The sequence below is a fragment of the Manis javanica genome, chromosome 4 (assembly GCF_040802235.1).
Source record: "Manis javanica isolate MJ-LG chromosome 4, MJ_LKY, whole genome shotgun sequence".
NCBI classification, from domain to species: Eukaryota; Metazoa; Chordata; class Mammalia; order Pholidota; family Manidae; genus Manis; species Manis javanica.
Window position 1 is genome coordinate 84,888,261 of NC_133159.1, and position 26,828 is coordinate 84,915,088.

At 37.4% G+C, this 26,828-nt stretch overlaps 1 protein-coding gene across 1 annotated transcript in view; it reads left to right on the forward strand.

Annotated features, from left to right (window-relative positions):
- Positions 1–26,189, forward strand: part of PLPPR4 (phospholipid phosphatase related 4) — a 48,294-nt gene extending 22,105 nt beyond the window's left edge. Inside the window, exons 2-7 of the mRNA XM_017665776.3 lie at positions 1,533–1,718; positions 14,381–14,510; positions 16,692–16,887; positions 18,430–18,487; positions 19,240–19,413; positions 22,339–26,189. Coding sequence (XP_017521265.1) covers positions 1,533–1,718; positions 14,381–14,510; positions 16,692–16,887; positions 18,430–18,487; positions 19,240–19,413; positions 22,339–23,664 — 2,070 coding nt within the window. The 3' untranslated portion in view covers positions 23,665–26,189. The remainder of the gene's footprint in view (positions 1–1,532; positions 1,719–14,380; positions 14,511–16,691; positions 16,888–18,429; positions 18,488–19,239; positions 19,414–22,338) is intronic.
- Positions 26,190–26,828: the final 639 nt, after the last annotated feature.

A 26,828-nucleotide genomic window follows, 5' to 3' on the forward strand; every position in this document is an offset into this window, starting at 1 on the left:
CATTTTATTCTCTTTATTGAAAAGCATCCATCTGAAAAATAGAAAGATCATGCCAGATTAATCTCTATATGTTATTAATTTTTCTAATACACCTAATTCTCACCTCATTACAAAGAGACCTCTTGGCAATACAAAGCATAATGCTGTTTTGTAAACTTGTTTATTTTTGAGCCAAACAATTGAAAATCATGGATGTTCAGTAATGTTTTTATCAAAAACCTACTCTGTTTAGTTAAATATATATGGTATCCTCCACACGTAACAAACCTTTAAACTAAATAGTTCTTTTATATGCATTATATAAGTCTGCATTTTCAGATTCTGAATGGTCTAGCATCAATGTATATATGCAGTATCATCTCTTTAGCTGAGATCAGGTCTTTTACTGATCTTATGATCCTCTATGGCCAAGCTCGTGCCTTGTTCACTGTATTATAGCTAGCACCCACCTAATACCCGGCAGGCTGTAGGATGAATGAATGAATAATCGAATCGATAACACAGTCTACAAAGAAAATTGCATGTAGTTTTGGTTTACCAGATGAACTAGAGGACATCCAGTGTAATTAGAATTTCAGACAAACAACAAGTAATTTTTAGTATAAATATCTCCTGGATATTGCTTGGGACATACGTATACTAAAAATTATTCGTTGCTTATATGGAATTCTAATCTCACTGGGTGACCTGTATTTTCATTTGCTAAATCCAGTAACTCTAGTCTAGTTACTGTAATAAATTAAGATTTACTCATTTATTCAATTAGTCATTCATTAACAAGTAGTTATTGCTTTATTAAATTGTTAAATGATGTACTGCATGCTACCATGTGCCAGGGACAATTCTATGCCCTGGAGACTCAGCAATAAATGACTGGCAGACTCACTTCATGAAGCATAAATTTCAGGGGGAGATGGGAGATGTACAAAAAAGTAAGTATGTCCAGTATTAAATTGACAAGATTATATCAGTTAATGATAAGTGCCATGAAGAAAAGGAAGCAATATGATAAAGGTAGAGAGGGGAGGACAGATCAAGGGCTTGGATTGTAGTGGGCAGGGGTGACATAAATGTGGTACAAGGAAATGTAGGAAATCGAAGCAAAAGCCAGTTCGTGCAGAAATTTGCATGCCATGATGTGACATTTGGATTTTATTCAAGTAGAATGAGAACCACTGGTGCAGTTAAGAGAGGGAATGATAGGATCTCAAATATTTTCAAAAGACCTCTTGGTTTTCTGGGTGGAAAATGGGAGCAGAGGGTAAAAGTGGAAGTGGAACACCAGTTAGGAGGTAATCCAGGAGCACAGGTGAGGGAGGACATGGGCTCAGAGCAGGCTGGTGACAGGTAGATGAACTGGAAATATATTTTAAAGACAGAAGCAATAGTATTTAGGAATGACTTTAACTCTGAGATTGGAGAGGAGTGTAAGAGAAGGGAGGATATCCATTGGTTTGCACTTAAAGATGTGCTGATTCTATGTATGACCAGCATACAAGAATAAATTGTTCTCCTATGTCCTTCATTCTCAGTTGCCTATATTGGCATCATCGGTGGTCAGCCTGTATTTCCTTGAACTCACGGATGTCTTCACACCTGTGCACTCTGGATTTAGCTGCTATGACCGGAGCCTTAGCATGCCGTACATTGAACCAACGCAAGAGGCAATTCCATTCCTCATGTTGCTTAGCTTGGCTTTTGCTGGACCTGCAGTTACGGTAAGAATTGCCCCCAAACTGTGTTCATCAGTCCCAAAAAACTAAGCATGATCACATTTGTGTAATAAATGGGTTATAAGCAAACAAAAACTGAACTCCAAATCTTGGACCGGAAAGATCATGTCTCTGAGATATTGAGACAACATCATGTGGGAATACTTAGTAATTGAAAATTATTGGCATTAAAAATTAAAAAAGATCATGGGATTGCAAAAATGATAGGTCCCTTTTATAAATCATTCCCCCAAAATGATAACTGCATAATTCTCTTTGAATAGTTAATGTGACATTTCTGATATAATTCCTAATTCATAATGTGTTTATTTGACATCTGAAGTCTGGAAAACTGTAGGGAGAAAACAAATAATTACATAGTGGAGAGACTTTCTTCTCAAAAGTGCATGTTGATATCACAGTTTGATTTTTAACTAGGTTAGCACTTTTTATTGCTTTTTGTTGATAATAAGCACTGAGCATCAACAATTGAGAGCACACTCACATTCCTGGCACACACACACACATACACACACACAACAGAATAAAATACTTCAGGTTCAGAATAAGCATTTACATTTTAAAATATGTAACATAAAGAAATGCCTTAACCTACTGAAACTGAATTAAAAACATAACTGTTTTTAATTTGTAACTGTCACATTATGAATAACATATTTTTCAATAAATTCATTAATAAATAAGACTGGCCAACCCTTTTAACCATCTCTTCTGTCTCCAGACACTACTTAAAGGGCAAGAAACATGTTTTAAGGTTTATGATATTGATCTCTACCCGTAAGAGCTCTTACTTTGCTTTTATCATGCTCATGAATGTCAGAGAAAGTGATTATTAAATAAAAAGCCGTATTTGAGTGGAGGTTTTACAAGACTTCCTAATGAATTGGCCTATTCTAGTTCAGTACATACACAGTTTTAGAAAAATCTCTGCATAGACCTTCTTAAATCTATACTTTTGTATAGCTATGGATTTGTTTTATAAAAATTCCCCCATATTAAATAATTATAATGTTTCATTATAAATAAAATCATATAAAATATTCTCAAAAGGTAAAATCAGAACCTAACTTTCTGCAGAACTTTACCACACTTAAAAGATCTAAAAATACTTTGTAAATTAATGAGTAATTTGAACTCCAGTAACTCCAATGTGAAAGAAACTATTAATGATGCACATGGAAACAACTGAGCAGCAATGCTCAGAATAATAGCATTTTCCTGTAATTTTGCATATCATCCAGTCATTTGATAAGAGCAAAAGGAATATATACTTTTAATCTACTAAACGTAAAAGCATTTCTCCTAGTTGGAGTAATAGTGTACTTGAAATAAAATAAATAAAATACTGTACAAATGTTCATGAGGCTGCTGAAAAAGACTGTGTTGATACTGAATCATTTAAAATTTGCTTTTTATGTATCTGGAAGTCTTCTTCCCTCAGATATTTTATTAAGTCACTAGGAAAGCAAGTTTAAGGTGGCACTTCCTGCCAGCACTATTTATCTCACGTGGATCCTCTTGCTGACACTGTCACATGTCCTGGAGACAATAACTTTGGCCTCATCATTGTGTTCCCGCTTCTGTGACTCCCTCATGTCCCATAATAAATCCTCACTATGCAATTGAGGGAAGCTCCCTGGCAGATTCTAGTTCAAAACTTTCTTTCCTGAACCCCAAGACATCACAGACAAAATCTGCCATGGCTCCTGTTCACCAAGTTGATATGGGGAGCCCAGGGGTAAGTCCTTCCACAAAGGCCCCTCCAAATTCCCGGGTCTCCACAGGGCCTGCATGGCTGTTGCATGCCTCTTCTTGGTAGAGAGGCAAACTAGGGAAATATTTACATCCTGGAACCCCTAATTTCTCCCACATCACTTGAAGCTCCAGGACACTCGAGGATGTCAGTGATTCTTCTCTTCCATACCAGTTTCATAGGTTTGGGGTAAACAAGTCAATGGTAAAACAATCTGTACTTTGCTGACATACTGTTTTTCACACCTTTCTCTCCAAACATTCGTCTACAGTTCTTTCTCATTTCATTTTCCCTTCTGTTTTTAAGGCCTTCTGAAAAACATACATTTTCTCAACATTGATCCTATCATGTGTGTAGTCATCTTCTAGAACCATAATTCTGCCTCTGATCTTACTACATATATTTCCGCTCTGACCTCGTCTCCCTTTTTCCTGAAATAGAAGATATCAAATAGACTAATCCCAGACTTTCAGGGATGCCATTTTCTTTTTCTCTTTAAGGTAGCATAAACCATATGGGATGGTGAGTGGAGGGAGGGAGGCAAGAGTAATCCTTCATTCAGAAATGGCTCTAAAGCACACTTGCATGAGGAGAGGCACTTCCTGTTTCACCCATTCACATAGGAAGAAGACAAAAAAAAAAAAAAAGAAGGACTTCATGTCAGCAATATTCTTTTATTTTATTCAAGTATTATTGATACACAATCGTATATTGATTTCAAATGTACATCACAGTGGTTAAACAGTTACCCACATTATGAAGACCTCACCCCTCTGGTGTATGTACTATCTATCAACATAGAAGGATGTTAGAGTCATTGCCTATATTCTCCATGCTGAACTACTGTCCCGGTGACCAACTTATATTGTGATTTGTAAATGATAGTGCCCCTTTATCACACTTCCCAACCACTGACTCCAACCCCTCCCCCTTAGTAACTACTAGTCACTTCTCAGTGTCTATGAGTTTATTGCTGTTCATTCTGTTTTGCTTTGGTGTTTTTTTTATATCATTAATCTACAATTACATGAAAAACATTATATTTACTAGACTTCTCCCATCATCAAGTTCCCCCCACATACCCCATTATAGTCACTGTCCATCAGCATAGTAAGATGTTGTAAAATCACTACTTGTCTTCCCTGTGTTGTATATCCCTCCCTGTGCCCCCCCACACACATTATACATGCTAATCATAATGCCCCCTTTCTTTTTACCACCCCTTATCCCTCCCTGCCCACCCCTCCTCCCCAGTCCCTTTCCCTTTGGTAACTGTTAGTCCATTCTTGGGTTCTATGACTCTGCTGCTGTTTTGATCCGTCAGTTTTTTCTTTGTTCTTATACTCCACAGATGACTGAAATCATTTCATACTTGTCTTTCTCTGCCTGACTTATTTCACTGAGCATAATACCCTCTAGCTTCATCCATGTTGCTGCAAATGGTAGGATTTGTTTACTTCTTATGGCTGAGTAATATTCCATTGTGTATATGTACCACTTCTTCTGTATCTATTCATCTACTGATAGATACTTAGGTTGCTTCCATTTCTTGGCTATTGTAAATATAGCTGCAATAAACATAGGGGTGCATATGTCTTTTTCAAACTGGGCTGCTGCATTCTTAGGGAAAATTCCTAGGAGTGGGATTCCTGGGTCAAATGGTATTTCTATTTTGAGTTTTTTGAGGAACCTCCATACTGCTTCCCACAATGGTTGAACTAATTTACATTTCCACCAGCAGTGTAGGAGGGTTCCCCTTTCTCCACATCCTCGCCAACATTTGTTGTTGTTTGTTTTTTTGATGGCAGCCATCCTTACTGGTGTGAGGTGATATCTCATTGTGGTTTTAATTTGCATTTCTCTGATGACTAGTGATGTGGAGCATCTTTTCATGTGTCTGTTGGCCATCTGAATTTCTTCTTCAGAGAACTGTCTGTTCAGCTCCACTGACCATTTTTTATTGGATCATTTGCTTTTTGTTTGTTGAGGTGTGTGCGCTCTTTACATATTTTGGATGTCAACCCTTTATCGGATCTGTCATTTATGAATATATTCTCCCATACTGTAGGATACTTTTTTGTTCTATTAGTGGTGTCCTTTGCTATACAGAAGCTTTTCAGTTTGATGTAGTCCCACTTGTTCATTTTTGCTTTTGTTTCCCTTGCCCAGGGAGATATGTTCATGAAGAAGTCGCTCATGTTTATGTCCAAGAGATGTTTACCTATGTTTTTTCTAAGAGTTTTATGGTTTCATGACTTACATTCAGGTCTTTAATCCATTTCAAATTTACTTTTGTGTATGGTGTTAGGCAATGATCCAGTTTCATTCTCTTAAAATGAAAAAAAGCTGTCCAGTTTTGCCAACACCAGCTTTTGAAGAGGCGGTCATTTCCCCATTGTATGTCCATGGCTCCTTTATCATACATTAATTGACCATATATGTTTGGGTTAATATTTGGACTCTCTATTCTGTTCCATTGGTCTGTGGGTCTGTTCTTGTGCCAGTACCAAATTGTCTTGACACTGTGGCTTTGCAGTAGAGCTTGAAGTTGGGTAGCGATATCCCCCCTGCTTTATTCTTCCTTCTCAGGATTGCTTTGGCTGTTTGGGGTCTTTTGTGGTTCCATATGTATTTTAAAACTATTTGTTCCAGTTTGTTGAAGAATGCTGTTGGTGTTTTGATTGGCATTGCATGGAATCTGTAGATTGCCGTGGGCAGGATAGCCATTTTGACAATATTAATTCTTCCTAGCCAAGAGCATGGGATGAGTTTCCATTTGTTAGTGTCCTCTTTAATTTCTCTTAAGAGTGTCTTGTAGTTTTCAGGGTATAGGTCTTTCACTTCTTTGGTTAGGTTTATTCCTAGGTATTTTATTCTTTTTGATGCAATTGTGAACGGAATTATTCCTGATTTCTCTTTCTGCTAGTTCATCATTAGTGTGTAGGAATGCAACAGATTTCCATGTATTAATTCTGTATCCTGCAACTTTGCTGAATTCAGATAGTAGTTCTAGTAATTTTGGAGTGGAGTCTTTCAGGTTTTTATTTACAGTATCATTTCATCTGCAAATAGTGACAGTCTGACTTCTTCTTTACCAATCTGGATGCCTTGTATTTCTTTGTTTTGCCTGATTGCAGTGGCCAGGACCTCCAGTACTATGTTGAAAAACAATGGGGAGAGTGGGCATCCCTGTTTTTTTCCCAATCTTAGAGGAAAAGCTTTCAGCTTCTCACTGCTAAGTATGATGTTGGCTGTAGGTTAGTTGTATATGGTGTTTATTATGTTGAGGTACTTGTCCTCTATACCCATTTTGTTGAGAGTTTTTATCATGAATGGATGTTGAATTTTGTTGAATGCTTTTTCAGCATCTATGGAGATGATCATGAGGTTTTGTCCTTTATGTTGATGTGGTGGATGATGATGTATTTTTTAATGCTGTACCATCCTTGCATCCCTGAGATGAATCTCACTTGTTCATGGTGTATGATCTTCTTGACGTATTTTTGAATTTGGTTTGCTCATATTTTCTTGATTATTTTTGCATCTATGTTCATCAGGGATATTGGTCTGTAATTTTCTTTTTTTGTGGGGTCTTTGCCTGGTTTTGGTATTAGAGTGATGCTGGCTTCATAGAATGAGTTTTGAAGTATTCCCTCCTCTTCTATTTTTTGGAAAACTTTAAGGAGAATGAGTATTATGTCTTCTTTATATGTCTGATAAAATTCAATGATGAATCCATCTGGCCCAGGGATTTTGTTCTTGTGTAGTTTTTTGATTACCGATTCAATTTCATTGCTGGCAATTGGTCTGTTTAGATTTTCTATTTCTTCCTTGGTCAGTCTTGAAAGGTTGTATTTTTCTAGAAAGTTGTCCATTTCTTCTAGGTTTTCCAGCTTGTTAGCATATAGATTTTCATAGTATTCTCTAATAATTTTTTGTATTTCTGTGTGGTCCATGGTGATTTTCCTTTCTCATTTCTGATTCTCTTGATGTGTGTAGATTCTCTTTTCCTCTTAATAAGTCTGGCTATGGGCTGATCTGTTTTGTTCATTTTCTCAAAGAACCAGCTCTTGGTTTCATTGATTTTTTTCTATTGTTTTATTCTTCTCAATTTTGTTTATTTCTTCTCTGATCTTTATTATGTCCCTCCTTCTGCTGATTTTAGGCCTCATTTGTTCTTCTTTCCAATTTCAATAATTGTGACTTAAGACTATTCATTTGGGATTGTTCTTCCTTCTTTAAATAGGCCTGGATTGCTATATACTTTCCTCTTAGAACTGCCTTCACTGTGTCCCACAGAAGTTGGGGCTTTGTCCTGTTGTTGTCATTTGTCTCCATATATTGTTAGATCCCTATTTTAATTTGTTCACTGATCCATTGATTATTTAGGAGCATGTTGTTAAGCCTCCACGTGTTTGTGAGCCTTTTTGCTTTCTTTGTACAATTTATTCCTAGTTTTATACCTTTGTGGTCTGAGAAGTTGGTTGGTAGAACTTCAATCTTTTTTAATTTACGGAGGCTCTTTTTGTGGCTTAGTATGTGGTCTGTTCTGGAAAATGTTCCATGTGCACTTGAGAAGAATGTGTATCCTGCTGCTTTTGGATGTAGATGACTGTTAAGTCCATCTGTTCTAGTATGTTTTTCAGTGCCTCTGTGTCCTTACTTATTTTCTGTCTGGTGGATCTGTCCTTTGGAGTGAGTGGTGTGTTGAAGTCTCCTAGAATGAATGCATTGCATTCTATTTCCTCCTTTAGTTCTGTTAGTATTTGTTGCACATATGCTGAGTCTCCTGTATTGGGTGCATATATATTTATAATGGTTATATCCTCTTGTTGGACAGAGCCCTTTATCATTATGTAATGTCCTTCTTTATCTCTTGTTACTTTCTTCGTTTTGAAGTCTATTTTGTCTGAGACAAGTACTGCAACACCTGCTTTTTTTTCCCTATTGTTTGCATGAAATATCTTTTTCCATCCCTTGGCTTTTAGTCTGTGCATGTCTTTGGGTTTGAGGTGAGTCTCTTATAAGCAGCATATAGATGGGTCTTGCTTTTTTATCCATTCTATTACTTGTGTCTTTTGATTGGTGCATTCAGTCCATTTACATTTAGAGTGATTATTGAAAGATATGTACTTATTGCCATTGCAGGCTTTAGATTCATGGTTACCAAAGGTTCAAGGGTGGCTTCTTTACTATCTTACTGTCTAACTTCACTCGCTTATTGAGCTATTATAAACACAGTCTGATGATTCTTTATTTCTCTCCCTTCTTATTCCTCCTCTTCCATTCTTTGTATGTTATGTGTTTTATTCTGTGCTCTTTTGTCTTTCCTTTGACTGCTTTTGTGGGTAGTTGATTTTATTTTTTGCCTTTAGTTAGTATTTGTTTGGTCTGCTTTCTTTGCTGTGATTTTATTTTCTCTGGTGACATCTATTTAGCCTTAGGAGTGATCCCATCTAAAGCAGTCCCTCTAAAATACCCTGTAGAGGTGGTTTGTGGGAGGCAAATTCCCTCAACTTTTGCTTGTCTGAGAATTATTTAATCCCTCCTTCATATTTAAATGATAATTGTGCTGGATACAGTATTCTTGGTTCAAGGCCCTTCTATTTCATTGCATTAAATGTATCATGCCATTCTCTTCTGGCCTTTAAGTTTTCTGCTGAGAAGTCTGATGATAGCCTGATGGGTTTTCCTTTGTAGGTGACCTTTTTTCTCTCTCTGGCTGCCTTTAATACTCTGTCCTCATCCTTGATCTTTGCCATTTTAATAATTATATGTCTTGGTGTTGTCCTCCGTGGGTCCCTTGTGTTGGGAGTTCTGTGATCTTCCGTGGTCTGAGAGACTATTTCCTCCTCCAATTTGGGGAAGTTTTCAGCAATTATTTCTTCAAAGACACTTTCTATCACTTTTTCTCTCTTCTTCTTCTGGAACTCCCATAATGTGAATATTGTTCTGTTTGGATTGGTCACACAGGTCTATTAATATTCTTTCATTCCTGGAGATCCTTTTATCTCTCTCTGCCTCAGCTTCTCTGTGTTCCTGTTCTCTGATTTCTATTCCATTAATGGCCTCTTGCACCTCATCCAATCTGCTCTTAAGTCCTTCCAGAGATAGTTTTATTTCTGTATTCTCCCTCCCAACTTGATCCTTTAGCTCTTGGATATTTCTCTGAAGGTCCATCAGCATGGTTATGACCTTTATTTTGAATTCTTTTTCAGGAAGATTGGTTAAATCTATCTCCCCAGGCCCTCTCTCCTGGGTTGTCTGGGTAATTCTGGACTGGACCAAATTCTTCTGCCTTTTCATGGTGATAGCGGTGGCTGTAGGAGGGTAGCATGTGTGTCAACTGGGAGAACAAAGTCCTTTCCTGTTTTCTGGTCGCCTTGCCCTTCTCTGCTGCCTGTGTCAGTTACCCGCACTCCTGTAGGAGCCTCCGGATTAATCCCCTAAGCTGCTGTGGGCAGGGTCGCCATCAGGGTAGCCCAGAGCCCTGCGGGCAGTGGCAGGCATGCCGGGTGCACTCTCCTGTGAGAATGGTGCCCCTTCGTGCCTTGCCACGGTTTCCTCTGCCTGCGCCAGGCAGCAGCTTGCCGGCAGTGGCCTCTGAGTCTGGCCTGGGTGGCTGCAAGCTGGGAGAATATTCTGGGCAGTCGCTGTGTGCGCAGCTGCTCTCCAGCTGCCTTGCCTATGCAGGCGAGCATGGCTGCTCTTCGGCTGCCCTGCCTATGCAGGGGTGCGCACAGCTGCTCTCTGGCTGCTCCACCGCTTTGTTGTGGCTGCACCAGCTGGGGGAATGACTGGAAGGCTGCCTATCACCATGAGGGGCTTCAGGGGTGCATTAGCTCCTGCAGGCCTGGGGCACCCAAAGTTCCTCAGAATTCCCAGCCTGCTGGGTTGAGTGTGCTGGGATGCTTCCGTCCAGCTGTGAGGCCCCTGTCCTTTTAAGACTTTCAAAAAAGCACTCACTTTTCTTTTGTCCCAGGAGCACCAGCTGTGGGGACCTGCTCACAGATTTTACTTTTCTGTTTCCATAATATCTAGCACACCATGCACTGTGTGTCTGCACTCCCAGTGTGGATGACTAGGGCTGGGTATTTAGCAGTCCTGGGCTCCCACTTCCTCCCCGCTCTGACTCCTTTCCTCCCTCTGGGGAGCTGAGGTGGGGGGAGCGCTCAGGTCCTGCCGGGCTGCGGCTTGTATCTTACCCACTTCGTGAGATACTGAGTGCTCACAGATGTAGATGTAGCCTGGCTGTTGTACTGTATCCACTGGTCTCTCTTTTAGGAATAGATGTATTTGTTGTATTTTCAAAAATATATATGGTTTTGGGAGGAGATTTCTGCTGTCCTACTCACACCACCATCTTGGCTCCCTTGCTTTGTTTTTATATTCCACAAATAAGTGAAATCATGTGGTACTTGTCTTTGTCTGCCTGGCTTATTTCACTGAGCATAATACCCCCTAGCTCCATCCATCTTGTTGCAAATAGCAATATTCTTTAAAAGGACCTTTATATAAACAAAAGGAATATCAACTGATCTTTTTATACAGACATTTAAATATGGATCATTTAATATTTGCTTTTCAGATTTTTTGATGCTTTGAGAGATAGATGTTTTAAAAATAACTTGTTCTCCATGATGTTGTATAGGAAATTAAAAATTCCTTTCATATCTGTAAAATACATTTTCTTATTCTCTGAAATTGCTCTTAAACTGGGAAGTCTCTTCCTTAATATTAAATTTTCATTTACTGTCATGTGATAATGAAACAAGCATTTTGTTTAGTCCTTTGGAGATTATTTCTCAGGGAAAACACAGAATATCTAGGTTTATCATAAATCTTCATGAAACCTATATGAATAGGATATAATGTATACTTTCACTCCCTGGAAGTAAAATTCTATTACATATTATTAAAGAAAAATATATCTAATTTTGTAGGAGAATTCTATTGGAATTTGATTATAATTCTTAGAAGTTACCTTAGCTTTAGGAGACCATACAATCAAACTGTAGAATATTAAACATGTTAGGCTTTCCAAAAGCCATTCACTGCAAATTTAAACACTGAAGATAATATGATCAATATTACACTTTTTTTGTTGTTGCTTTGTTTTATTGTTTTTATAAGAAAAACTTTTTGGATTATGTATTCTCCTTATAGTAGTTATCCCACGGCCACTGCCCATATAATAATAAGTGATATATTTCCTCCTTCCATCTGCCCTGAAACAGAGTCTCTTCAGAAGCACTTCCAAAATCTGTCCATGATTTTTGACATGCAAAAAATTATATTGTTTCTTTTCAGGCTTGTGTACAGCATAAACAGAACATTGTAAAAAGACAGTTGTCATAAACTATTTTCTATTTACAAATGACAACAGCAGCAAATAATTTTATTGTCAAAGCCTACACTCCAAAACCTTATTGCAGAATGCCATTCAGAATGAGGAAAGGAGCAGCCACATTTGGAAATAGATCAGGAACCATCTCCTCCTCCCCTGAGGAGAAATCTATCTTTAAACAAAATTGAATCACTTTGAAAATTCATGCAATGATATTTAGATCAAGGTTAAAGGAATAGAATTGTGAGGAGAAAATTGATGGTCTCCTTAGAGAGAGAGAGAGACAGTTGGGTGGTGTCAAAATCCTGACAAGAAACCTCTATCCATAATCGAGCCAAGTGATATTAAAGCATTCCCTTGACATACGAGTTTTGAGCATATTAAACAACTAAAATAAAACTCCTGAAATCTCAGTGTCATTTGGGGTAATGACTATTGTGCTGTATGATAAGACACATTTCCCTAATGGCACTGTACAAACAAATTCATATATAAGTTAGCATTCATGGGCAAGATGTGAATCATTACATATATGAATGAAAAGAGAATAACAAAATTATTCACAGAATTATTAAAGAAATGAAAATAGAATCAGTCTTTTTTAGCCATACAGCAATGCATTTCAGGAACAAGGGGTTAATTTTCTTGAAGATGAATTTAAAATAACTATTATATTATCCTGTGTGCCCAGCGTATTATGTCATATCTATGGATGCAGAATACAGAACCTATTGTGTTTCCATGTTCTACTTAAAGTAGTAATGTAGGGTGATATTTTTCAAGAAATATAAATAACTCAATGTTCAATGATTTGAAAAAAACTCCTTTTGATTATTCCTATGTGATTGATATTAAAGAAGTTTATCATGCATGCCACATCATTTTTACACATTTGTGGTTTGTTATTTATTGTTAGAAATCCATTAAAAATTTGTTTTTTATGCAAATTAACATTCTTTTAATTGTACACACACCATGTTGACAACAGATAAAAATACAGCAAATTGAATATTCAAGCAGAAAGCAGTAAGCTTATTGTCATTAGTTTTTAAAAAACTATAATTTTAAATACCCTTTAAAAGGAATGTTAAACTGGTAATGAGCACTGGGGAGTTTTGCCTGAAAAATCTGTTTGAGCCCCTAATCATGATTGCAATCTTAAAATGACATGATGGTTTGTATCTAAGAAACTGCCAATATCTCATGTAACTCTACTTTTCTTATCTCCACACATATTTACAAATCAATATCTAATTTCATAATAATCTCTTAGGCACAATACTCTCTAATATCTGAAATTTTTGCATAAATAAAATACATAATTTCAAATCTTGCTTCTGTTATACAGAGTAACTAACAATCCTAACACCTGGGGTAATTAACCAACAAGAATCCCACAGTGAAGGTAACAAATGCAAATCCCACAGTGTCAGGCACTGTGATAGATGGTGAAGATAAAAGATAAATGGGGAATGACTCTTCCTTCAGAGGGTCCTAGTTTAGTGAGAGGCAATCAAATGAATAATTGAAGTGCACTTTAATCAAGGTGAAGTAAGGGGTTTCAAAGAAAACTTCCCAAAGGAAATGATGCCTAACCTACATTGAGTCCCATCACCAATATCCTATGCCCTAGAATCCTACAGCAAGTACATTTCCTTATTTTAAGATAATCCCTCTGGTACCACAGTATGGTTCTCTGTACATGTAAACACATTTTCTAAATATCTTATTCCTAGGAAGCATTACCCTGCTTACCTAAATTCTCTTGTAATATGTGCTCTCCAATTAGATAGCAGCTGGCCACGTGGCTATTTCATTTTAAATCTAAATTGATTTAAATTTTCAATAATGAATTAAATACACAGAAATAAAATTAAAAATTCAGCTTCTCGGTTGCAGCAGCTACATTTCAAGTGATCAGTAGCTACATGTCGGGAGTGGCTACCATGCTGGACAGCACAGAAAGTATTTCCTTCCCCATGAAAATTTTCATACATTTTTATTGGGTGGCTCTGTGTTCCATTGCACCTTTCCAACCTCATGGGTGCTCTTCATGGGTTGATCTTCTGCTCCATTCTAAACTGGTTTACTGAAATAATCTGCCAGTAATATGTTTCTAATCCTAATTCTGGTACTTATTCTCCCCCCAGTCGTCTTGTTTTCATGATTTAGGGATGAAATGCCAAAACCCTAAGAGTAAGGGCAGAATCAGTCACCATGTGATTGATCAGTTAAGCATCGTCCATGGGTGTTGTTGGGCAGAGGGCCAAAGTCTGGGTGCTGCAGCCACATGAAAATGCCGGGACACTCTCCTACCCATGACCAGTACGTAGGAGCACAGATCCAGCTCTTCTGTGGCTACTCTTTACAGTGCCTTGATTGCTTCCTTCTCACTGCTCCCTCCACTACTCAAGAGAAATTATTTTCATCTCTAAAGCTTTAAGAAAAACACATCTTTACATTGTTGAGTTGATGATGTGTTAACAGATAATTTATAATTCATTAGGACCCATTGAGTTCATTCTGAACATCCTCCTGTCTTTGCAGATTATGGTAGGGGAAGGAATTCTCTACTGTTGTCTGTCCAAAAGAAGAAACGGGGTTGGACTGGAGCCCAACATCAATGCTGGAGGCTGCAACTTCAACTCTTTCCTTAGAAGAGCCGTCAGATTTATTGGTGGGTGTGGGGAACTGCAAAGAAAGGAAATGTTTTTTTCCAAATAGCAATGTTCTGTTTAATTACAGATATTAAGGGTTTAAAGTCACAATTAGATGTATAATTTGGGGTACATGACAAGTTTCGCATCATACAAAAAACGGTTCAAACACTAAAATTTGGGCTTTGTGTCTGAAATGTGTTACAGTTACAGTCCTTGTTTTGAGAGCTAATATGCAACACACTTCAGTACCTTTTTGCCTTAGCTCTAGTTGAAGCACGAATTTACTTTCAAATGGTTTCACTAGATCTGTGTTCATTTTTAAAGTGGAGAATAAGTGTCAACAGGCCAGTACAAATGGATCACCCTTCAGAAATTACTTTAGCCACATCAGTGATTCCATTTCAATTATTTTGGAGTGTTTTGATCCAGAAGTTACTTCACTTGGAAATGTCACCATACAACACTGAATCATGGCTATCTGTCCTGGTTCTATCTCCTAACTTTACCTCCTATTTTGTTATGAGATGTACAGAAAATCCACATGCCAGGCAACACAGCATTTGAACCAGATCATCTTTTCTAATTAGCATAGGCCCACCTTAATGTTGTTTGAGTCACAGGCCTTTTTTTTTTAAACTGCTTTGAGAAGTCAGGCCACAGTACATCACACCCACATGAATGTTCTACATTCAGTCCCAATAACCCAGTAAAAAGTCATTTTTATACATAAACTTTCAGTTCAAAAGAATAGGCAATTTCATTTGGTATCTGGTAGATAATTAAATACAAGCTTCTCTTCCACCTGAGGAAAAATCTGATCCAAGTCATGTCCTAGACTCTGCTCCACTAGGCAAGGCAAGTCAAGATGGTAAGGTAAGTAGAGGCCCCTTAGCAGGGTCATAAGCTGAGGCAAGGAAATAAAACTTCAGTACATGTAGCTGTTCTCAGAGAAAAAATTCTCTAATGTAGCAAGGTGCTATCGACAAAAGGGGCATGGAACCTCTTTGCAAAGCCTCATGACTGCGAGCATGGCACATCCTACCGTAGAGAACAGTGCCCCAGAATCAGCCATGCCCATCTTCCTTGGGTCCAGAGATGCTCATTCGCCTAAGGTAAAAATGGATGGTTTTCCCCACATAACTGTACTTCTCCAAGACTCTGCATGCTGCTAAGAATTAAAATGTAGAAATAAAGGTCCTGTGGCATGACTTCTAGATGAGTGGGTGGAGAAGGAATTGGGAGAGTGGCTGTTTATTGATGATATGCAGAGAAGGAAAATGCAAACCAGGGTAACACGCAGGCCAGAGGCCTTGGTCTGAGGGAGTGTACTGACGAATGAATGGGGGCCTTTCACAGTGACTTCCATGAGCAAACCATGAATCATAACCCAGGGTGTGAAGGCAGTGTTAGAGGGAACAGGTGAGTTCAGATCATGTGATTTGAGCAGAGCTAGACACCCAAAGATAAGGGCAGGCTAGGGACTTGAAGCTGGAATGGAGTTTGAATGCAAAGCACACGTCAGAGTTTTGGGAGTTCATGGTTTAAGACTGGCCCCAAGGAGTCAAAGAAAGATAGAATTTGAACAAGGAGACACAAGAACATCATCTTTGAATTCCAAATAAGCAGGAAGGTTGCCATAGCCCCAGAATGTGATTATTGTTTCCACAGAGGGCCTGCCTGCCTTCTTCTCTGTTTTAATTGGCATTCCAGGCATGACTACAGCTGGTAGGGAGTTAGAATCAGTTCTGTAGCATTCCGGTGACTGTGGCTGGAGTTAGAGACTATGGGGGAGACGGAGCCCTGGAAGCGCAAACATGCAAAGCAATTTAAAATTATTTTGCATTTTGCTTCATTCCCTGTATTTAATTTCCTCAAATCACATGGTGATCACCTTGACATGTTCTAGGAGTCTGACAAATAGCCTAAGGTTAATAATATTAAGAATTGGCCCTCTTTTACCAAACTGGCAAAAATACTTCAATGCCCAACTTTGGAGATATTCATTGCCCTTATTTTGGTCTTAAATATCTGTTTAGAAATTTAGGAATTTTCTATACTGTGTTCTCGAAATAACTCAGAGAAAATGATTCCAAAAGGTTGGAAGGTTGTCATATTAACGTGTAACAAACATGGTTGATGATGACATAGCATCAGTATTAAGCACTGACTTGGTAACAGTTCTGTCCTTTCCCTTACAGGTGTTCATGTATTTGGACTTTGCTCTACAGCCCTCATTACAGATATCATACAGCTGTCCACAGGATACCAAGCACCATACTTTCTGACTGTGTGCAAGCCAAACTATACCTCTCTGAATGTGTCTTGCAAAGAAAATTCCTACATTGTAGAAGATATTTGCTCCGGATCTGACCTTACAGTTATCAACAGTGGCAGGTTAGAAACTGAGATTTTAAAACTTTCTATGTCAATGGTTGCATTGTTCTTTAATAGTTTGGGGTATCATCTTAGGCATATCTTTTTCAGTCATAATGCTTTTGGTTTTATTTTTCTTTTCAGCTCAGTGATCTCTTTTTACGATTATGCCATAGAAACCACTGGTGGCTCGTTCTAGACCTGTCTCTCTGTCTCCAAATTTCAGCCTCACATTCTTGCCACTAACCTTCATATCACCAAACTCCATTCATACTTCGTGATTACCCTACATTCATTATGCTTTTAGGTTACCACACTCGGTTTATTTTAGTATATTTGTAGTTAGTCATTGAGTAGAGTCAATATGTGATTTCTGTTGACTTAAGTGGAAGACTGAATATCTATGATATTTACATTGCCATAATATGTATTATAAGAACAAATCATGTGAATTTTCCTTTTGGGAGAATTTTAAGAGGAGTGACATCTGGGATTACATGTGTCTTTTTTTAATACACCCAGATGTATATAACTTCTGATGAAATACTTTTTCAGTCAATAAATTAAAAAATAAACTTGTTATGATAAGAGATAATATTTTAAAAGTTCAAAAGAAATGAAATACAGGAGGGTTAGAGGCAATAAATGATAGATATAAGAATTATATTTGTCACTGAATGTGTTCTCAAAGACCGATATGAGTCAAAAAAAATTAATAAGTACATTTGATATTATCTAATCTACATATTCAAATTCTCAAGGTCCATTCAGTAATTTTGACCTATGTCCTCTATTCTTTTTCAGTCCTTTTATGTTATCTTGTCTGTGTTGAGTGGTAGTCCTTTCACTGGGTACAAAATAATTAGGAGGACATTAATATAACTGAATTTTATTTTTCCAATGCTTTTTTCCATTAAAAAACTTTTCTCTTTTTTTGTCTGTCCTTTTTGGTGTCTCTCCCACTATCCTGTGTTCCACCTCTCCCACTTTGCCTATTAAATTATTTAGTAAATAAGATGCTCCATGGTTTTCACAATGATAATTAAAGTGAAAGACAGAGAAAACCATTTTGTTAAAATTTGACTTATTATGCTTTCTAGAGTGTAGAAAACATGTTTAGACCCACTTCTGTGAGAAAATAATTTTGTCTTTTAAGGTTTTATGTAATTGAAACCATATATTTAGGAGCATAAAAAAAGCTTAAAAGCTTTAAAATCCTAGGTTTTATGAACTTTTACCCTAAACTGATACAATTATAATACCAAAGAACAATTATGTTTTCTAGTCCATTTCTACTTACAACCATCATTCTAGTGGTGTAACTAAGTGAGCCCTTGAAAAGCCAGAATTTTATATTGGAAAGTGCATCACTACAGTTCTTTAATATAATGGTGATTAGCCATGTTTATCACTCAGGGCTTTCAGAATATGAAACAAATTAAAGTTATTGCTTGTTGCCTTGCGGCTTTTAAGTTGTACATTTTAACCACCCAATGTTCTTGAGATGATAATTAGCAGTGTATCTGAAACAGAAGGCGTAATTTGACTGTCTTCCTTTGGCAGAAAATCATTTCCTTCTCAACATGCGACCCTCGCTGCCTTTGCAGCTGTGTATGTTTCGGTAAGTAATGGGGTCTTTTTCATCAATCTGTGTCCTACAGAAAATCAAAGCAATGAGTGCTGTCTCCAAGTGACTAATTAGATTATATAGCCATTGTAAATTTAGCACAGCAGTCCTTCACTACAATTGCATCAAAAGCAGAAATTGGAAGCTGCTATAAACAATATTACAGTGAAATAATTTTTCTATACAGTCATAACATGTATTTAGCCTGGAATCCCTTTAACATAATATACTTCATGGGAGGGTACTGTCAACTATGTGAATGTTGTAAATTCTAAAGCTGAAATAATTGTATTAAGTGCACACACACCCCCCGCACACACACACTTTACTTTCAGTATTTGAGTAACAGTAAATTCTAAGTCCGTGTAAATTTGATAAGTGCTATACAATAAGTCATCATTGTATCTGATTAACACAATAGTCCATTAGGCCTTACGTAATAAAAATAAACTGAAATTACATGGAAGTAACATGGAAATTAAATAGTTACCTGGAAAATTCTACTAATTCTACCTTTCTTTTTTTCAAACTTTCATGTAATCAAAAGGGAGATGTTATTTTCTTAATGTATTTTGCCATATATTTCCTTTTTTCAGCCTTAGATCATAACAATAGCAAGGGGCATGGACAGTAAAATTGACATCAAGTGTATCAGTTAGACTTTTGAGTTTGACTTTTTATTTGATTATAATTTAGCACTAATATGATCTTTCCAACATACCTAACCTATTTCTTTCATTTTAAAGATGTATTTCAATTCCACTTTAACGGATTCCTCTAAGCTTCTGAAACCTCTCTTGGTCTTCACATTTATCATCTGTGGGATCATCTGCGGATTAACACGGATAACTCAGTATAAGAACCACCCAGTTGATGTCTATTGTGGCTTTTTAATAGGAGGAGGAATTGCTCTGTACTTGGTAAACAATCTATTATTATTATTATTATTATTATTATTATTTGATAAACCACATTTTAACATGGAAAACATGCATAGAATATTTTGCACTGTAATGATTTACTTGTAATATAATTTACATTTATGAGAAAATCTCTGGCTGCACCTCCATTCCAAGCCAAAACACATATCCCCTTTCAGTAAAGTAATTTATTAAATTATTTCCATGGGAAGAGCTGGGACTACTATTATTGGTATAACTTTACAAATAAGAAAAGTGAACACTAATGAAAGTAAGGTTAGTGAAAGGGAAGGCAGGCTTAGTGGGGAATAATGTAACATACAACAACACAAATGAGGCACTTGGATATAACTATGATCCAACAAATGTTGAATTCTTTAGCAATACTCTATTTTCAAGTCTGATCTTCCTTTGAAAGAAAAAGCCCCAGCATAAGAAAACTGAGATTGTCATTAATTTTACACTTTTTCAATATTGGATCTGTGCCAGGTACTATACTGAGCATCAGAATGGTGAGAAATAAGATATATATTTAAGGAGCTTACAGTATAAAGATTAATAAAAATACAGATTGTTATTATGTCAAATGATTTAACAGGGTATGAACAAAGTGTTTAGGAATAGAAACTGCCTAAGAAAATTAGAGATGTCTTCACAAAACGATGTGGTTTTTAAAAAAATGAGAAATCTTTTTCTTAGGGTAAGAAAAGGAGGAAGGGCATCCAAGCAGAGGAGCCTGCACATATGAAAAGATAGATGTGTGAGAGCAAGTGCAAGTGAAGGGTGAGGCACCAGGAGGAATGAGGGATAATGGCCATTTCTAGACTGGAAGACTGGGCGGTTGGCATCTCCACTAGCAGACCAGGTAAATGATAGGGGAAGCAGGTTGGTGGAAGGAAAGGGGGTTGATGAGCTCAATTTAAAAATCAATAGGCAGTTGAAGAGTTGAGTCTGGAATTCAAAAAAGCAATCAGTAGTGGAGAAATAGATTGGAAATCATGGACATCATTGGTGGAAGCAACATTAGAGTTATGGGGACATATAAAACTGCCAGGTCATAAGAATGAAAGAGAGCCAGGCAATACCGAATGCAAGGAGCATGCAGAGGAAGACACAGTAATCGAGGAAACTGAGAAGAGCTGACAGGGAATTTAAAATTGATTGTCTATAGCATCAGCTCTTCATCATGTGGTCTTGTTGCACTTGTGGAGGGTGTTACCAGAAAATGTTTACAAGAAATAGTCAAAGTATTGAAGTGAACAATGATTGCTTTCTTGTTTTTGTGAACTTCCATGGTCAGGATAGTCACTTCAAATCTCATCCTTACTCACATGCTTCATTCAGTGGAGGAGAAAGTGATCAAATAAAAATTAGCATGCCAGGAAATGTGTGTAAGCCTGGCTTGCCCATAAGAGTGTTGATTGGCACTGTGTGCTACAAAATAGATAAAGAAGACTGAGAACTATGGCTCTCAAGTTCATGCACTGTTTTTGCACGTGTGTGATTTTCATGGAATCCTGGAATTAGTATAGACTCCGTAGTCTGAAAGATTTGGGCTTGAATCTCAAGTCTCCTGATGCTTGGACAGGTTAAATAGTCACTCAGAAGCCCATTTCTTCACCTATAAAATAAGGATAATAGCTATCATAACAAGGATTAAGCAACTACATTTCTTAGCACAGTTCTGGGCAGTATAGGCAGAGGTTACTTTCAGTCTTGTGGAGGATTTTCCTCAATTTACAACTTTAAATACAACTATTAATAGAACATTAGATAGAATGCCTATTTTAGTAACTTTGACAGTAAGAGTATAGATATATATTATTTAGAAGATTTGAACCAGGAATTAAAGTAGGTGGAGAGGCAGAAGCTTGACTTTAATCCATTCCTGTTTGCACTCTCTGCCGTGAAATTGGAAATTTATCAGTTCTAAGCCAATGTTGTTGTGCATTGTTAAGCCCTCTATTAAATGTTAAATCCATGGGATTCATTTTGGTTTGACTTGAAAAATAGACAGTTGCTACCCTCTCTTGAAAGTAGCATGCAAAGGGCTATCTGCTGCTTGCTCTTATCTCTGAAGTATCTCAGAACCTGAAAATCCAGTGAGGATTAGATCTTTTACGTGCAAAAAGGGTAAACATTCTGAATCTGAACTTCAGTCTTTTCCAAATTTTTATTCCCCAAATCTAAAACAAAAATTGATAGCCTGCATGTGAAGATAATATTAAATAAATTTCAGCTCAAATTTAGTAAACTAGTACTGAATTGATGATCTATTACTTCCCAACTTAAAATCAGTTTCAAATCAGGAAAGAACTTGGGTGCCCCAATGTAGTGACAGTTTCTCTGTACAGTGCTGAACACAAAGGGCTATGTTTGATGTGAGTTGTAACAATATGTATCTCTCACCTCAGTGCAAAACTTGATATCATGTCTTATGAATGATTCCATATCTTCCACACCTCTTCTACTTTCCATCAGAAGGTATAATTGAAAATGGAAGGTAAAATAAATCAGCTAAGCCATTTGAGGAGTTACTCAAAAAAGAGGTTTCTAAATACAGAAAAATGAACTGCTTTGAAAAGCAGAAGAATGTCCTTATTTTCCTCATTGTCTGACTTTTCTTCTCAAAACATACAGAGGATAAGATTCACGAAGACATCCAGTGGGATGGGGAAAGGAGAGAAAATCCAACTAATAATAAAATAATGGGTTCCATTATTTCTGAACAATTTCAGTGATTTATGATATAACTTACAAACTATTTCTCAGGGAATTGTAGTTTTAGCTTCTCATTATTTGTATTAGTCAATGGTGTATGTACAGCCCATGCCTTATTTGGGTGTTTCAGTGGGTCCTTTAAGACAAACTCTCGGTAACCATTTCTTCTAGGATGTGATATTTATTGTTTCTCTTCAACACTAGGGCCTATATGCTGTGGGGAATTTTCTACCTAGTGAGGAGAGTATGTTTCAGCACAGAGAAGCCCTCAGGTCTCTGACAGACCTCAATCAAGACCCCAGCCGAGTTTTATCTGCTAAAAATGGTAGCAGCAGTGATGGAATTGCTCACACAGAAGGCATCCTCCATCGAAACCACAGAGATGGTAGCTCACTGACAAACCTTAAAAGGGCAAATGCTGACGTAGAAATCATCACTCCAAGGAGCCCCATGGGGAAGGAGAACATGGTTACCTTTAGCAACACCCTGCCTAGAGCCAATACCCCATCCGTAGAGGACCCTGTCAGAAGAAACGCCACCATTCATGCCTCTATGGATTCCGCTCGGTCCAAGCAGCTCCTCACCCAGTGGAAGAATAAGAATGAAAGTCGGAAGTTATCCCTGCAAGTTATAGAGACTGAGCCTGGGCAGTCACCACCCAGATCCATAGAAATGAGGTCCAGCTCAGAGCCATCGAGGGTGGGGGTGAATGGAGACCACCATCCCCCTGGCAATCAGTACCTCAAGATCCAGCCTGGCACTGTCCCCGGGTGTAACAACAGCATCCCTGGGGGACCTAGAGTATCCATTCAGTCCCGCCCTGGGTCATCACAGCTTGTGCATATTCCTGAGGAGACGCAGGAGAACATAAGCACCTCCCCAAAAAGCAGCTCTGCTCGGGCCAAGTGGTTGAAAGCTGCAGAGAAGACGGTGGCCTGCAATAGAAGCAATAGCCAGCCCCGAATCATGCAAGTCATAGCCATGTCCAAGCAGCAGGGCGTCCTCCAAAGCAGCCCCAAGAACACGGAGGGCAGCACCGTCTCCTGCACTGGCTCCATCCGCTACAAAACCTTGACCGACCACGAACCCAGTGGGATTGTCCGGGTCGAAGCTCACCCAGAGAACAACAGGCCCATCATACAGATCCCGTCCACCGAAGGCGAAGGCAGTGGCTCCTGGAAATGGAAAGCCCCTGAAAAAGGCAGCCTTCGCCAAACTTACGAGCTCAACGATCTCAACAGGGACTCAGAAAGCTGTGAGTCCCTGAAAGACAGTTTTGGTTCTGGAGATCGCAAAAGAGGCAACATTGATAACAATGAGCATCACCACCACGGAATCACTACCATCCGCGTCACCCCAGTAGATGGCAGCGAAATTGGTTCAGAGACACTGTCCATTTCTTCCTCCCGTGACTCAACCCTACGGAGGAAGGGCAACATCATCTTAATCCCCGAAAGAAGCAACAGCCCCGAAAACACTAGAAATATCTTCTACAAGGGAACCTCCCCCACACGGGCTTACAAGGATTGAGTGGTGGCATGATCATTTGGGCTGCCCCCGAGAGACCACGTGTTGATTCCACCTGTGCTCTGTTCCAGCAGATCGGGAAGCCTTCTCACCAAACTGGATTACGCACCATCAGCCCCAAATTCAGTGACTCTTGAGAACTACACTCAAGCTTGTAGATTTCACATTAAGGGGAGGGAAAAGCACAATGCAAGAACCTAATTAATGTGATAATGTGAAGAATCTTCTTAAGACCCATCTTCAAACTCAAAAGGTTTGCAGAGGGCAGTACTAAAACAAAATGGTTTACTTCAATGTATACTATTTAACTTCCTGAATGTGCCAACTTTAGAGATTTTTCTTTATAATTAGCTGTGGGAATCCGGAACACACGTTTTCCCTACAGCAGAGGCCATGCAGTATTATATATTCATTTTGCAGAATCTGCACCTAAAGCTCAATATGGTGGTGCTGATTATTGTAGTACATATACCGTGTAAACTCTCAAATTCTATTTAGCTGTTAAATAGTGGTGTGCAATTCCTTGTCAAAGAAATGCTACTGTATTAAGAAGATGCTGCTGCTTTGTGTTAGAATTAGACACCCCGCAGCTTCTCTGTAGTGGCCCTGTCACAGTCAAAAATGAAAAGGTTTTGTGCATTTCTTCAAAATTATGCTTTCTTCAACAACAAAAATTGTGTAGGCATATTTTCAGTGAAAGGGAATAACTAGTACTTTTCTGCATAGTATTTTTTGTTTTTTTGCTGCTTACTTTTTAGTAAAGTATAGGTACTGCTAATGAACAATCTGGTTTTTAGTGACTACATTTGCATAATTTTTTTAAAGATATTGTTTTAGAGGGTCTTCTGAAATTGTGATCATTTTTGCATTTTATGGCTTCTCCTTTATTTATTGAATAAATAAATTTTTTTGATGTTACAGATATGTTCCCCTATTTTTAAAGCAAAAATAACAACTGATACTCCTTGAGCAAAATGTACTGTTGTGAATTTGGAAACAAGAAATCTGAACCAAAACTTGACTTTGTGGGTTATTTTGCCAGCAATGTTAGTTAAGTCTACCTATACAGCTGGCTTAGGTTGCTATCTTAACAAGTAACCCCAAAATTCCATTTGGTTCTGATCATTAACTTTTTGATATCTCGATAACCACTAAATTAGATCTCAGTAGTTGGGTTTCACCTTCTTCCCTAAGATACTTTTGTTAGTTGGATATCAACCAGGAGAATCTGAAAAAAAAAAAAAATGCAAATTGATAAGTAAAGGTATCTCCCAGTGTAAATTAAGAATTTATTTCTTCAAAATACCAAAATAGGGGCAGTTTCAGTGCTTAATGTGCAAACATCAGTTTTTGCTTCCTATCCTAAATGAAGCCTTTAACCTATGTCAAAGGAAACAAGTATTATCAAGAAGAAGATAAAAACAAAACATTTTGTGGTGTTTTTCCAACTTAAAGTTTATTTTTAAGTGGTTCTTGGAATTGAGTAGTAAGCCTTTTTTACGCCATTTCTTAACAATTCTAATATACAGTTGATTGCCAAGGGGATAAAAGTTAACATTAAAGCTGGTTGATCTGATCACAGTTTTCAGTGAGAACAGTTGTTTAGGGATAAAGAGTGCCACATCATTATCAACTTCTACAGGAAAAGGGCAAAAATGTCTAAAGTAATTAACCTCCTAAAGCATTAGGGATTTAGCTGAAACCAGCAGAATTGAAAACTCTGGCAATAAAATATAGATTCAACTATATCCCTTTTGGCAATTTCCTTCTCAGAGAGGGGAGTGGGAGTAAAGAGTTGCCTTCCCCACTTCTCACCACCACCACCATCATGACACTCCTACTGGTGTTGCCAGTTTATAGAAAGAAAGGTGGACTGGTTCTAGTGCTCTGAAGAAAAAAAAAAGCTGCAGCATTTCAGGTGCAGTATGATATTTCCTAATCTTTCCTATTTCTTAACAAAAGATTTTAAAGTACTTCTGTAGTCATTGAAGTTTTTTTTCTTTACATAAATATTGATATATTCTTTTTCTACTCTAAGTGCCAAAGGCTACCGTTTTTAATGACTTAAATTGTACCACATTGTTAAGGAAATTTAATGATAGTCGCTAGATCTCAGACCTCTGCATGTATATTTGATAACACATCTTTTATAAAAAAATTACAAAAATATTTGTTTACATTCCACTGGTACCTTAATTTAAAATAAATGAGACGAACAGGTGGTATCTCTTCTTAGTGTTCTATTTATCGTATTTGCTAATGAGAATACTTCTTCCTGTGTTAGGCTATGCTTTACTGATAAAACCAAGTATTGAATAAAGAGAGTTAATTATCTTTTTAAAGTAAATAAAATTATGAAAAAATATATAATATATATATATATATAAAGTATTGTGTTTAATAAAATGTTATGCAATGTTTTCCAAACCAATAAAGTTTGTAAAGTGCTATAATGTATTTTGTTAAGTACAGATCAAAGCTATTGTGTGAGTATATTGTGCTAACATCATAGAAATAAAGATTAGATTTCTTCATCAAACCTGGAGCCTTCTGTTTTTTTACTTCAGAGTATGAATGGATAATAACTTGGCTTAAAGGAAAACAGCTGAAGAAATAAGAATGAATCAGAACTGCTTATATTCATAAGTGTTTAGAAGAAAGCGTGTGGCACTAAGAAAGTTTGTCAAACTACGACACAATGTTTCCTTATCATTTAGAATTTTTATTTTATGCTTATTAGTGGAGCTCTTTCAGATTTACTTAGACATAGATTTTTCACATATCTATGTTAGAGTATAAAAAAAAATATCAAAGAGTCAGGGTCAATTGTTCTGAATCAATTTTTGACTAAGAATAGTACATGTACATGTTTGTCCAAATATTATTACCCTCTGTACCAACTTTTCTTAAAATGAACGCTCTACTATGAACTCCAGGTTTGCTTCCTAAGCCATAAACACCTGTTATATGAGTTTTACTGCTGGTACTCTACACATTTTCACTAGAGGGTATTAACACAAGTTTTCAGACCATAGTCAGGAGTTATCCTTTACTTAAATAACCCTTAAGTAGTTCATTAACTGAAATGTGAAGTTACCATTGTCCAGTAAGGCTACCAAGTTTATACAGTTGTCCAACAGCAACCAAGTTCATGCCTACCAGGCAAT